This window comes from Centroberyx affinis, unplaced genomic scaffold (genome assembly GCF_046629955.1).
Source record: "Centroberyx affinis isolate AG114_WGS23_722 - 3 ecotype Tasmania unplaced genomic scaffold, CSIRO-AGI_Caff_v1 ptg005038l_1, whole genome shotgun sequence".
Taxonomy (NCBI): Eukaryota; Metazoa; Chordata; class Actinopteri; order Beryciformes; family Berycidae; genus Centroberyx; species Centroberyx affinis.
This window is the reverse complement of record NW_027282482.1, coordinates 510,770-523,845: the sequence shown is the minus strand read 5'-3', so window position 1 is coordinate 523,845 and position 13,076 is coordinate 510,770. Positions and strand designations below refer to the sequence as shown.

At 43.4% G+C, this 13,076-nt stretch overlaps 1 protein-coding gene across 1 annotated transcript; it reads right to left on the bottom strand.

Moving 5' to 3' along the window:
* Positions 1-344: 344 nt before the first annotated feature.
* Positions 345-12,258, bottom strand: plekhm1 (pleckstrin homology domain containing, family M (with RUN domain) member 1). The gene is made up of 12 exons (XM_071545742.1): positions 12,072-12,258; positions 11,019-11,108; positions 9,361-9,605; positions 8,484-9,158; positions 7,681-8,164; positions 6,741-6,903; positions 4,588-5,574; positions 4,257-4,402; positions 3,612-3,805; positions 3,412-3,475; positions 3,123-3,280; positions 345-2,100 (listed from the first exon to the last, which is right to left on the bottom strand). The coding sequence occupies exons 2-12, from the start codon at positions 11,070-11,072 to the stop codon at positions 1,992-1,994; spliced, it is 3,279 nt and encodes a 1,092-aa protein (XP_071401843.1). The 5' UTR covers positions 11,073-11,108; positions 12,072-12,258; the 3' UTR covers positions 345-1,991.
* Between the last annotated feature and the right edge of the window lie 818 nt (positions 12,259-13,076).

The window sequence follows — 13,076 nt, the reverse complement described above, 5'->3', positions numbered from 1 at the left end:
TATCTGGGGCTCTTCAAGATTAAAGTGGATGACTGCTTTCTGTCTTATTCTTATGATTCAAAAATTGTGAGATATGCTAACAATTTATTCAACATTTCCTCATTGCCACACATGGTGGTGCTGTTTAGCCATGTATTGTTATTCATTCATTGGAAGTTTACCAGATTGCATATGGTGTGACCACATCTTAAAAAGGCATAGATTGCCACAGTTGCAACAGGAAGATGAGTAGTTAAATATTCCAGATCTACAAAATTCAACCTGATGGTTCATAACCCAAATCTGCAGGAAATTATCTTGTCTAGAAATGCCTAGAACAAAGGGGACTCCGAAAATAACATTGGCATTTCTTTATTTTATAACAATCATTACTGTATGGGGTACATAATAAATGAGATGACAGAAAAAAAATACAATACAGAATGTTTTGTTTTAGCGTTGGGCAACAGCTGGCATTTGCCAAGTGATATGTTTTGAATATATCAAAATGCGGCACAATGGACTTTTGAAAAGTAAACCTTAGCCTTCTATGATTACACTTTGTTAGATATTTCTCTGTATCTAAGATAATTCTACCACTTAACTCAATGCAGCATATGCAAATATTCAAGAGATGAAAAGGAACTGAGAAGAATGTAAAGGAACAGTATTTGGCAGCAATAAAAGTTTGTTTTAGGGGTAAGACCTGCCTGTCATCTCTACATGAAATTAACTTCATGTGCTAGAGGACATTACAACTAAATTCTAGTTGAAATATCCCTTTAACAGTCATACCTAAGTGCAAATATGCAAAACATCAGAGAATACGAATGTTATGAATTCAGAAACATTGAGAAATCCAGTCATTCCGAGAAGTACTCAATCTATCTCCCAAGATATATATATTTTTTAAAACAAAATCGTTTCTTTGCTACTGCACATTTATGATTTACACACGTGTGCCATTTTATTAATCATCTCAGTATAGCTCAACACAAGATATTATCTTAAATCTCCCCTCTGAACTTTTAGGGCTGACATATAGCTCTGAATTTTAAAATAGACACATATCATTGCCATTTTGTGTGCTCAAAAAATGGAGTTGGTATGCTAAGACAATGAGAAACATTCCACAATGTCATCTTGGTAACTGGTTTTTACATACACACAAATCAAACTTTCCAGTCTTACACATAGCATCCAACACTCAAACACAATATCATCTTATACTTATGGCAATTAGAAAAAAAACAGCCATGGAGTCTAAAAAATCTTTGCAATGCTTTTTGGCACTATATTAGTGACATAGCAGAGGAAAAGAGTGTAAAGCTTAAATAAAAAGAAGGCACAATCAAAATCTGTACATTAGAACATTTCAAGTGCTCTTTTATTATTTTGCATGTACCCCAGCCCATTGTGTGAAGATTACGCTTAAGCAAGTGATTAATGTATTTCTTTGTGCATCCAAGAGAAATGCAGAATGTACTGCAGAGCATTTCTTGTAAACATGACATAATGGTTTAAAAAAAGTTGCACTTGACACAAACAACGTAAAAACCCACAATGTAAAAAATGAGCGTACTGGATAAGACTCTTGGCAGCAACCTTCACCATGATTCAATCCTTCATTTGATGCCGTGGCGTGGCTGAATCAGAATTCAGAGAGGTATGAAAGTCACCGGTCAGTAACAGTTGGCTGCATTGTGTCAGCATCATGTCAATAAACGAGGCTTGCTGTGCCTCTACATTAGTGCAACAGAGCCTAGCTACTGTAGCACTCTGGCTCCCACACACCGTCCTCTTCAGTGGGTCGTGTTTTTCGGTCAGTTAGGGCAAGTCACACTTCATAATTGCACTTGAGGTTAGTTCATGTGAAAGCTAGATCTAGAGTTTCAGTTTTCTTTTGTTCATTTATTTCCATCGGTGGGCTTCTAGCTTCCTGGGAAAGGTGCTCAGTATGACAGGAGGCCGTTAACGGCAAGCCAGGCTCCGCCCCGCTCCGCTGGCTCGGCTCAGTCTTGCAGATCCCTCTCCAGGTATTTCTTGAGCCGCAGGCAGCGTGGACAGGCGGGCGAGCGGGTCTTGCAGGCCAAGTGAAACACAGCCTTACAATCTTTACACCTGGGTCAGAGAGAGAGAATGGGTGTTTCAAGACAGCTGAATAACTTTACAAACTGAAACTGGTTCAGTACCGCATCAAGAACAACAATTTCAGTTACCTTTTCTTTGCTGAACGAAAGCACATTTCTGCACTAGAATGAATCATTTTCTGTATGTTTGCTTCTCTAAACGGACTTGGGTCACGCACAGTTGGCGCACAATTCCTCAATGAATGCCCACAAAGGAAAACATGAGTTCTTTTTTTTTTTTTTTTTTTTTCTTTTAAAGATTTATTTTTGGGATTTTATGCTTTATTCGACAGAGTTAGTGAGAGACAGACAGGAAGGCATGGGAGAGAGAGAGGGGAGGATATGCAGCAAATGACCGTGGGCCAGATTCGAACCCGGGTCGCTGCGGGAAGGACTGAGTTTTATGGTACGCGCTCTACTCCGTGAGCCACCTGAGCGCCCCAGGAGGCGGAGTTCTTACTGTAAAAATAAAAATGTATTTGGTTGATCCTTTAAAATTGCTAACAAATAATTGTAGACATTGTTCTCAGTAGAATTATGAAGCATTGGGGCGCCCTGGTGGCTCACCGAGTAGGGCGCGTACCATTTGGCTCAGGCCTTTCCGCAGCGACCCGGGTTCGAATCCGACCCGTGGTCCTTTGCTGCATGTCCTCCCCTCGCTCTCTCTCCCATACTTTCCTGTCTCTCTCTCAAATAAAGCATAAAAAATGCCAAAAATAAATCTTTAAAAAAAAAAAAGAATTATGAAGCATTAGGGTTGGCGTCCAACACACACACACAAAATAAAAATGGGGATGAATGAATGAAAGAAAAAGGCAAGCAAGGGGGTGAGGGACAGAAGTAGGAGCGAGTGAGAGAGGATGGCAGTAAGAAAGGGAGTAAGGTGGTAAGACAGGAAAGATGGATGGAAGGAGTGAAGGAAAGGAGGAAGACTGTCAGAGGATTTTATAAACCCAGATGTCAGTGAGTTGGGGTCCAGTCTGAGACCAGTCCAGATGGCCCGGGTTAGCCTACCGGGTGGTGCTGTCAAACTGGAAGGGGAAGATGATGTCACTGGCGTGGCATATCTGGCAAATGAAGCCACGCTGAGTGCACAGGTCACAGTGGTGCACGTGGTTAGAGGCAAATTGCACCAATGTGTTCAGGAAGGCCTCGTATTCGCCCTCTGCTATCTGAAAACACACACACACACACACACACACGAGTGTTTATTTCAAAGTGGCACACTAATGGCGAGAAAATCCACCCAATTTTCTTGGTAATAAGAATAAAGAATCTTTGCTAAGTAAAGGTAGCAGGATACCTGTCGTAGGTCCAAGACACTGTACAGATGGCTTGACTCCAACAGGTACGTCCGCTGCTTCATTCTGAAAAGAAAATACACAAATGAAAAAATAAAAATAGATAGATATTTTCTAAATATCTTGACATTTACATTTTACTAAAGTCTCAAAAATCAGGAACAGTTATGCAAAATGAACATACACACACACACACACAAACCTGGCTTGGACCTTCTTGCAGGCGCCGCTGCGGCAGGTGAGCAGGTAGTCCCCCAGCAGGCGCAGCCTCTGCCGCAGGCTGTGAGCCTGGGCCATGAGCTCAGCGTGCTCCACCAGCTCCGGGTTCAACTGCTCCAGGTTCAGCAGGGGCTCCTGCTCTATCTGAGCCAGCAGCTTCAGTGCCTTCCTGGATACCTGGACACACACACACACACACGGTCAGAACACATCATGTAGGGTCGACCTGTATGGTTATAACTGGGAGGGGGGCATTATTAAACGTTTGCAACCACATGCTCTCAATGCTTATGCATAAAACTCTGATCAAGAGTGTTGATCAAACTTGCTACATCCTTAATCACATACATTACATAATACATTAAGCAATACCTTTAAAGCAAAACCAAAGTCAGTAGTAGATGGACAGTAGCTCAAGAAAGTTCAATCCTATGGTGGGCCTTCACTAATCTAAAAAGTTACACAAAGCTCTTGGTATCTAATATTAATATCAAGGAAATTATCTGATTCAGATACTCTATTTTCATCCAAGTATCAGCCAATATCTGACATCAGTATCAGTATTTGTACATACATAGTTAAAATGTGATGTGTGTGTGTGTGTGTGTGTGTGTGTGTTTGGACCTACTTCTCGTGGCGTGAGGTCCCAGTTGTGCACCATACGGGCAGGGATGATGGAGGTGTCACCATGGTGACAGGAGTCACAGTAGTACTGGCCTGAGAACTCACATAACCTGGCTCTGCCCAGGGAGAGGCCGATCTGCTTAGGGCACCCTGCACAGGACACACAGGAAATCAATCTCTGACTCACACATCCACCCATACACACATACAAATTCACACTCAATCTTTCACATTCAATCACAGGCATGCTCTAGCTTGTGTGTATGCTCATGACATACACACAACTTCCTTAATTAACAAGCTGACAAATAGGAGGAACCAAGCTTAAAAATCACCTGCACACTTGAAGTTCTGAGTGTCCAGCCCCTTCTCTGAGGCCACGGTGCATAGATGAGCGAGCAGCACTCCATCCCCTTTCAGTCTGTGCTGCACCAGCCTGTGGATATTGCCTCCCACCCCAAGGCTTACTACAGCTGGCTCATCGGAGCACCCGTCCTCCCCACTGTCCAGGTAGGAGTCCAGAGCTCCACGGATCAGATCCCTCCAAGAGCGCGCCTCCTTGGGGCTCTCCGCCCTGAGCTTAAGGGTCTCCCTGGAGGTCAAGAGTTTGAAAAAGGCCGGTCCTCCCAGGGAGACGTCAGGCACCACGTCCCGGACTCCCTCGATGGGGTGGGTTAGCCACAGAGACTTTCTCCCCTCTTGCACCCGGAAGCATTTCACGGCCTCCAAGGAGAGGGAGAAGACCAGAGGTAACCATGTCCGAGCCTCAGGATCTGTGGAGAAGTACAACACAGCTTCTTTTATGGCGTCCGGCTCCAAATCAGCGGTCCGTGTCCAGTCTAGTTCCTCTGGGGGAGGAGGCGCCTGCTGCCCTCCACCCGTCCCTGTGTCTGTGGATGATAAGCCTCGCTCAGGGCTGGAGGGGGCAGAGGATGGGGATGAAAAGGAGGGCTCATCCAGACCGTTCTCATCGGAGGGTTGCAGCACCTCCCACTGGTCGTCCCGGCGAGGTGCTGGGCGGCATTTGTTGACAGCCTCCACTATCCGGTCCACCCAGTCCTCGGCTTCATCGCGATTGGCCGCGCGGAGGTAGAGTCGCTTCCCAGGAAAGGCCAGCTCAAAGCGGCCCTCGGGCAGGGTGACACGAGCGTCCTCGCAACGCACCAGGGAGCAGTTGTCGCAGCATGTGCGCTCCTCCGCATTGAGGTAAAGGCGGAACTCAAAGGGTGACAGCTCGCAGTAGTAGTCCCACCACATTCCCACTGCACCACGTCGTTCTAGGTGACCAAGCTTCAGCAAGCCCCGGAACGGGTTAGACAGCCCTGACAGACAGAGGAAGAAGGGTGATGGGGAAGGGAATACAGAAAGAGAGTCGGCATAAATTATTTGGCTTGGCCTTAGGTTTATTTTCATTTTGAGGAGGTCAAATGACAGCTAGGGACTATTTTGGTTGTGTCAAAACTGGTTTCACAAGTATATCTGATCTTCAAGTCACAAGACATATGGTAATCAACAAATATAAACATTTAGAGGAAGCAGTGGTGGAAAGATAACTTATCATATTTCTGCAAAGTTGAACAGTAATGAGGAAGTACCTCTAAAAATGAAGCCCAGAAAAAAGGAAGTTATAGAATTTATATCAGTATAGATATCAGTTCTGTCCAAAACCATTCAGTTTTGGTCCCCACGCACTTTACTCTTTTTTTTACTCATTTGTGGTGAATGAGGAAAATAATAAGCAAAAGGACTGAGTTAAAATGATCTATGCATTGACAAATAATTTGATTATTTACTGAAATAAAATGGCAATGATTTGTAAAAACGACAGTAGTTGTTTTTCCGTCCAATATTCCCTGCTAAATATTGCCTCACTAGATGCTGAAATGGTTGTCTCTCTATATGCAGAGAAACCTTTTGACCTGGTGGAGTAGGATTACTAAGTTGTCCAAAGTTCATCTCATGAATGCAACTTCTCTATACTGGCCCTACAGCTAGTGTGATAACTAATTCTCAACAGTACAAATACTTCTCTCTAATGTACTCTACTGAGGGGGACTGGTCACATCTCTCACCATCTCTGTTCTCACCATATAATTTACTAAATTAGTTACGTTAATTAAAGCTAATTTGCAACAACCACCTCCTCTCGCACTGATGGGTAGAATCCAGTCTATCGAGACAAATGTCTTGCTTAGACTTTAATTTCCTTTTCAAAGTCTGTCAATAGTTTTACCTTAATTATTTTTCAAAATGCTTCATAAGACAAGCTCAGCCCCCAACAGCTAATAACACAATCTTCCGTAACGTAGACGTAATGAAGTCAATGGACTAGCTCTGCTCAACTTGTTGTTTTACCATGGGCAGCCAATTAAAAAAATAAAAATAAAAATCACACCACCTTGCATCGTCTTATAACATTCACTACTGCACCAAATATTGCATTGTTTCATTCCGTTTTCCAAAAAACACACATATGGACATAAAATACCTATTTGTCTGCGATGGATTACGCTGGGAGGTGACTGAGAGATCTTGGGCTCAGGCGCAGGAGCACTCAGTCCGTTGACACAAGCTGACATCTCGTCCATGTCCGACACTTCCTCCAGATGGGGCTTGTAGATATCGTCCTCTGAGATCCAGGAATGGGAATGCTGCAATGTGAATGACAGAGGTTTCTTTACGCTGTGATGAGCTGTTAACTAATACACCAAATAGGAAGGAGAGAAGTTTATCACTTACTTGCACTGTTCCATTCCAGGAAACAAGATTTTCATAACAGACTGACTCTTTAAATGGGACAGACTTGAGTGGAGTGTATAGTTCAGTGAACAGAGAACAGTATGTTAAAGAGTGATTCCTGTTTTTTCATGCATCTTTGGGTTGAGAGTAGTGCAAGAACCAAGTGAAACTGGAGTGCATGGTCTATTTCTCTGGTAATAGCTATATATACTGTATATCAGCACAATTTTGCCACCATCTTCACTAATGCAAACTGAATATGCGTACTCTTATACCAATAAATGACATGTTTATAACACAAGGGGACTAATGATAGCACATTATCTCACAGAGCAGCTGGTAGAGCAGACAGACCTACCAGCCAGAGCCAAAATTTGCCAACATTTAGTATGGCTAGTGTTAATTTTCCACCCTGATAATATACAAGCAGAAAAGTTCAATTTTACTCTACTTGAGGTAGTTCTGTCTTAAGCTGTACTCCGGAACCACAACACAGTGGAACAAAATGCTTTCATGAATTAATGGATCACAGTGATGGACAACAGTAAACATTACAAAACATATATGGGAAAGAATGGACTGTTAAAGTCAATCTTATGATGGGATCTGACAGACAGAGGCCAAGTGAGGCCTGTGGTTTTGTGTGCGTGCATCATTTCGACCAATACATATTCTGCAAATGCACTTACTGATAGGGAATCTGAGGACATTTTTCTGCTGAGAATGCTGTTGGAGTGGCATGGGCGTACATTTGCTGAAGGCTCTGAGCTGCTCTCTGCACAACTCTCTACCTCCCTCTCCTTCTCGATGAGCTCAGTATTCTCCTCGGTACTGGTTGTGTCTATTCTCTCCACAGGCTCGCTGACGGTGGAGGGCAGGTCAGTGTCTGAGTGTATTTCAGAGGAGGTATTAAAGCACTCTTCCGAGGGAAACTGGTTGGGATGGTTTTCGTTGGTTGACGGCTGAGATGGTGGTTCTAAATCGGGAAGCATCGAGTCTGGGGCCTGGTCCGTGAGGTCTGGGAAGGGTGTAGTGGGACCGTGGGTCTCACTGTCAGAGCCACTGAAAGTGGCGGTCTCAGAGAAGTGGTCCGGACCCGTGCTGGAGACAAAGGAGTCTTCACGCATGGAGTCCTGACTGCAATGGCCGCTCTCCCGGAAGTCAGTCGGCATACTGCAGAGACACGAGCAAGTCATGACACATGACAGTGAAATCACTGTGAGCTGACAATGAATCAGAGTAGCTTATAACTGCCTATTTGTACAGTAAAATTAATGGTTTTCTGAACTCTGAATTAAAAAATCCTATGTGTATTGACTAAAAGACTCTTAGACTCTTTCTTAGAAATCATTGAACATTTTTGGCAACACACACAAAAAGTGAATGTTCACTAATAACAGACCCCACTCTAACTACAATACCATTCATCTTATAGCGGTCAGACAGTTACGAGTCAATGTATCCAACCACACAGCTCACACACAACACGTACTCTTTGAGTGGCCTCTTGGTGCTGCTGTTGATGTTGAGGGACATGTCCAGGTCACAGGAGGACCACTGCTCCCCAGCCGGGCTGCGGGGGTCCTGCCCCTGCAGGAGGCTGTCAGAGCTCAGGCTGGAGGAGAGCTGAGAGGAGCCGGTGGTGTCAAGGCTCAAGTTAGATGAATTGAGTGCAGTCCTACCCCCCGGCAATACACCGGTTCCCCTCCCCACCAGCATGCCCGGACATCCTCTCTGCACATCCACTGCATCCGATGAGCCAGACGACTGAGACACCGTATCCCACGATTCTTTACGCACGGGCCTAGAAATGGCAGGGTCTCCTCCATTGAGGGGCAGGTCGAGTGCGTCTGCCTGGGACATGGGGCAGAGTCCGGCCAGAGCCAGAGGGGTGGTGGTCCATTCGTTGAGGACAGCTGACTTGTAAGAGAGGCTGAATGTGAGTGAGGCCAGACCCTGGAGGTAGCTCAGCAGCACTTCCCGCTCCTCAGGGTTCAGGAGCAGGGCAGTGGGCTGGTAGTGGGCCTGCAGCTTGGAGCCCTCCCGAAACAACGACGCAAGGTAGCACTCCAGCAGGCCATGGTTGAGGGCCAGACGCAGCCATGCCCGGCAGCGGCCCACATTCGTGCCCACAAAGCTAAGCTTCTCCAGCTCCGTAATCACATCCCTGGGAAAGTAACAGAGCATGTTATGTCATTATATCGTGCCATTACTTCGGAAGGTATCACACCATGTAAGACAGTACCTTATCAAAAGTGATTAGGCTTTTAGAGAACAATTTAAAATCAGTAGTGTCAGTGATTAACAGATGTACAATTTAATGAAGTCCTATTATCTGTAAATGTGCCCTTGTTCTGACTTCCACTCACCGGTGGGTGACGGTCTTGAGCAGACTCCAGAAGAAAGGTTGGGGGAGGGGTCCCCGGTCCCCCTTCCTACTCCGGCTCCCAACCTCAGACCGGATGTACTTGCTCTTGATGCCGTGGATGAAAATGGCCTCCAGGGCGCAGCAGAGGAGGTTAGCGTCGCCATCCTCGCTGGTCACCACAGAATCTGACGTTACATATCGCTTCTGCAGGGCCTTGAGTGACAGTGCCAACTTCTCTTTGATGTGCTAGAGGTTGAATGCGTGGGACATGGAATTATCAACAGCTTCCTTGTTTCCTTCTACAGAAATCAACTAAGGTGTGGTTCTGATGTTGAGATGCAGGCTGGCTACTTTATGGGTTACTCATTAAAACCAATATTGGCATTAAGTACAATAATAGCCTACACATACACATTAATGAGACGCCTTTTTCATGCAAGGTAGAAATATAGCATAACACAAGTGTTGCTGAATGACAACAAAATGTGGAAAAAGATTTGTCATTAGATACAATGGGGTCATTGACCATGTGGCTATGACACATGGCCTGTAGTTTACCTACCGACACATGACACCTGCTGTCAGCTGACACTGGTGGAAAAAGAACATAAACGTGTACTAAACCAGCCCACATTACGCAATAAGTTATAGACCTAGAGAGATTATTCATCAACACCTGACAGTCTGAAATTCTCCACATTAGACACTGTAACAACCTGCTGCTGTGCTTGTGAACAGAACTTTCACAGCAGGACTTGAGCTCCAAGCCTAAAATAGATCTTTCAAAAAGGCAAATTCCTTGTCTGCTTTTCTAGCTTGATGAATGAATACTTCAATCCTAGAATTTTATAAGTTTGTCAAAGGAGTGAATGTGAAAGCCAAGTTCACGATGCATTAGTTCAGTGAGTCAGCAGATAAGCTTAGTAGCATACACAAACACTTACAGATCTTGTCTGCAAAGCATTGCTGCTTACCCATTTCTAGCCTACTCTGAAATGCATAAAACTAACAACTACAGCAGTTTAACAATAACTATGAATAGCAGTCACACATATATTCAATTTAATAACTGACTGAGCAGAGTCTGCCATTCATTTTCCACTCTTTTGTCCATACTTCTCTTTGATATGATGAAAGGCAAACTGTTTGCCTTTGACTCTCTCTGTCTAACCTCTTTAATAGCATCAAGTTGTCTATTAAGCCTATCAAGGCCTTTGAAAATAATTACATTGAAAAGATAAGCAGGCAAGTGAGTGGATCACTAGAAGGTTCCAAGATCAATACTCAAAGTGGCCTAATTTTGTAAAATTTTTAGTACAGTTAACATTTTTTAATATAATTACAACATACAATACAATGCTATAGGCCTAATCAAAGATGTGACAGCATATTGTTCAACTATTTAAAAGAAAAATCCATCCTAAGAGCCCACAGAGTCAATCTCCCACATGTTGGCAAGTGAGAAGATCAAGAAAGGGTAATTTGATGTCATCACAGTGGGTTCTCTGGATACTAGCTTTCAGAACGACTTGGTCATGTTTGCAAACACTAACTAATGGAACAGTGGCAAGCAAAGGAAAACAACTGTACAATAAGAGCAGCAGAATCTTACAGACTAACAAGATCTTGCGCAACAGTAGGACCAGGCTGCTGTCTTACCTGTTGGACATCTTTAGCCTGTGGTGGCGCATCTGGTGTCTGTGTGGCTAGCATGGCACCTCCAGAGAAGATTTACTCCCACATGGCACACTGAAACACAAAAACAAACTATTCCCTCTAGATATGTAAGACATAACAGGCTTATCCAACAATGAACCCTTTTCAAATTGCAAGTGTCTCTAATTACAACTACATTCCAGTCTACTTCCCTGCTGAAATGACATTTGACACATTTCAGTTGAGTAAACAGTGTGTGCCTGTGTACCCAGGCTGACAAGGCACATGACAATTATGAAATCTTGTTTGTTTGTTTTTTACACTTTATGCTGTCAATAGATTTGTCTCCCAGTTACCATTACATACTATATATTCCATCACAAGACTGTATTCTGTGATATAGACTACTGCAATTTCATGTCTGGGAGTTTCAGTGAGTAGCCACTTTATAACCAAATCATGTGAGACGCTGATTAAAGGAGCTGTCTACAGGGAAGTAGCTACAAATGGTGCAGAACTAACTTCCCCCATGAAAAAGTAAGCGAGTTGTAAATCAGGATCATGATGGCATACCATCCAGACTCCGTGAAATGATCACAGACAGATTAGACAGCTCTAAAGGACCCTCTTATTAACCAAAATACAAAATGTTAAGTCTAACACTTATGGAATTTAGCGTTATAAGGTGGTTAAGTAAAAGCACCGTGTCCACCAGCTGGTTATAATACAGTTTGTTTGCTAACGTTAAGCCTAAACCCTGCTCTCTGCAATCGCCAAGCATCGACTGGCAGACAGCTAGGCTGATATAATAATATTTATGATGGACTTGACAATTTCAGGCAACTTTAGCCTGTAAGTTGGGTGTTGTAGGCATTGGAGCTTGGTAGAGAAGCGGATCAAAATACTTAGGAGCATCAAACAAGGAAAAAGCAAGTCAGCTGACTACACCACGACTTGAACGGCACTTATATCATTAAAACATGACACTGTGAATTAACGTTAACGTGACATTGCTAACTAGCCACACTGCTAGCACATTATAGCTAGCCTACTTACCGAATGGGCTGGCTAACTTGCCATTACGGTCCAAAGACGGCGGTGTAGCTTCTGTCAGTGATTGTAAACTTAATACATGGTCCGACAAATGTTATTCAATCCATACAGTTGTTTTCCATTACAATTCTTGAAATATAACGTCTTAAAAAAAGACAATTATAGGTTGTTTTCCCGAGCGGTGAGACGCTTGTCATCAGCCAGCTGAGGACAGATGCATCATGGGTACAGTACTAGAGCAATGCTGCCTTCAAGGTCTGCCCGGAATTGGGGAACAAACAGTGTGGAAGCAAAGTCACCAATTGCTGGTATAAGTGATGTAGCCTATATTATGATTATATTGTTTGGCTTCTTGTGTCAATAATTAGTATTGCTGTATGATTATATTTTGCTCTTTGTTTAACCCTTAGTTGTCCCTTATTTTTATGAATGAATCAAAACATCAATTACATGTCCAATGCACATTTTCTCCTCTGAATTCTGCACACAATGCAACACAAAGTACCTCTATACCACTTCATTGACAAAATAAATAACAGCCACACAAAAAATACCTCTGTTACAGGGTCTGGTTTGTTATTATTTCTGACCAAAAGCACTTGAATGCGCAACAAGTCGTATTTACAACTTCCGATTTTACGAGCAACGACAAAGGCATCACAACTTTTTTGACGTGCTGATGTTGTTGTTCCATTTGCTGACATGTGAGGACTTCATGTACCCTCTCCTGTCTGCGACAAGCAAGTACAGCCCAGACAGGCTGACAACACAGCTCCAAAAGCTTTGATCTAAACTTCATCCAAGTGACAAAGCAATGCAATATCTCCACCCTTTGACAAAATACGGTACACATAAATACAAATGACGTTGTGGGTGAGAGCCATTGGGTCTCCATACCAACAAGGACAGCTACAAATAGCCTACAAGAAATCCAAACAGAAAAGACTGTCAAAGTTACTGTAAATCAACAAATAATTAGATCTTTTTACTTAACAAATCTAACACACA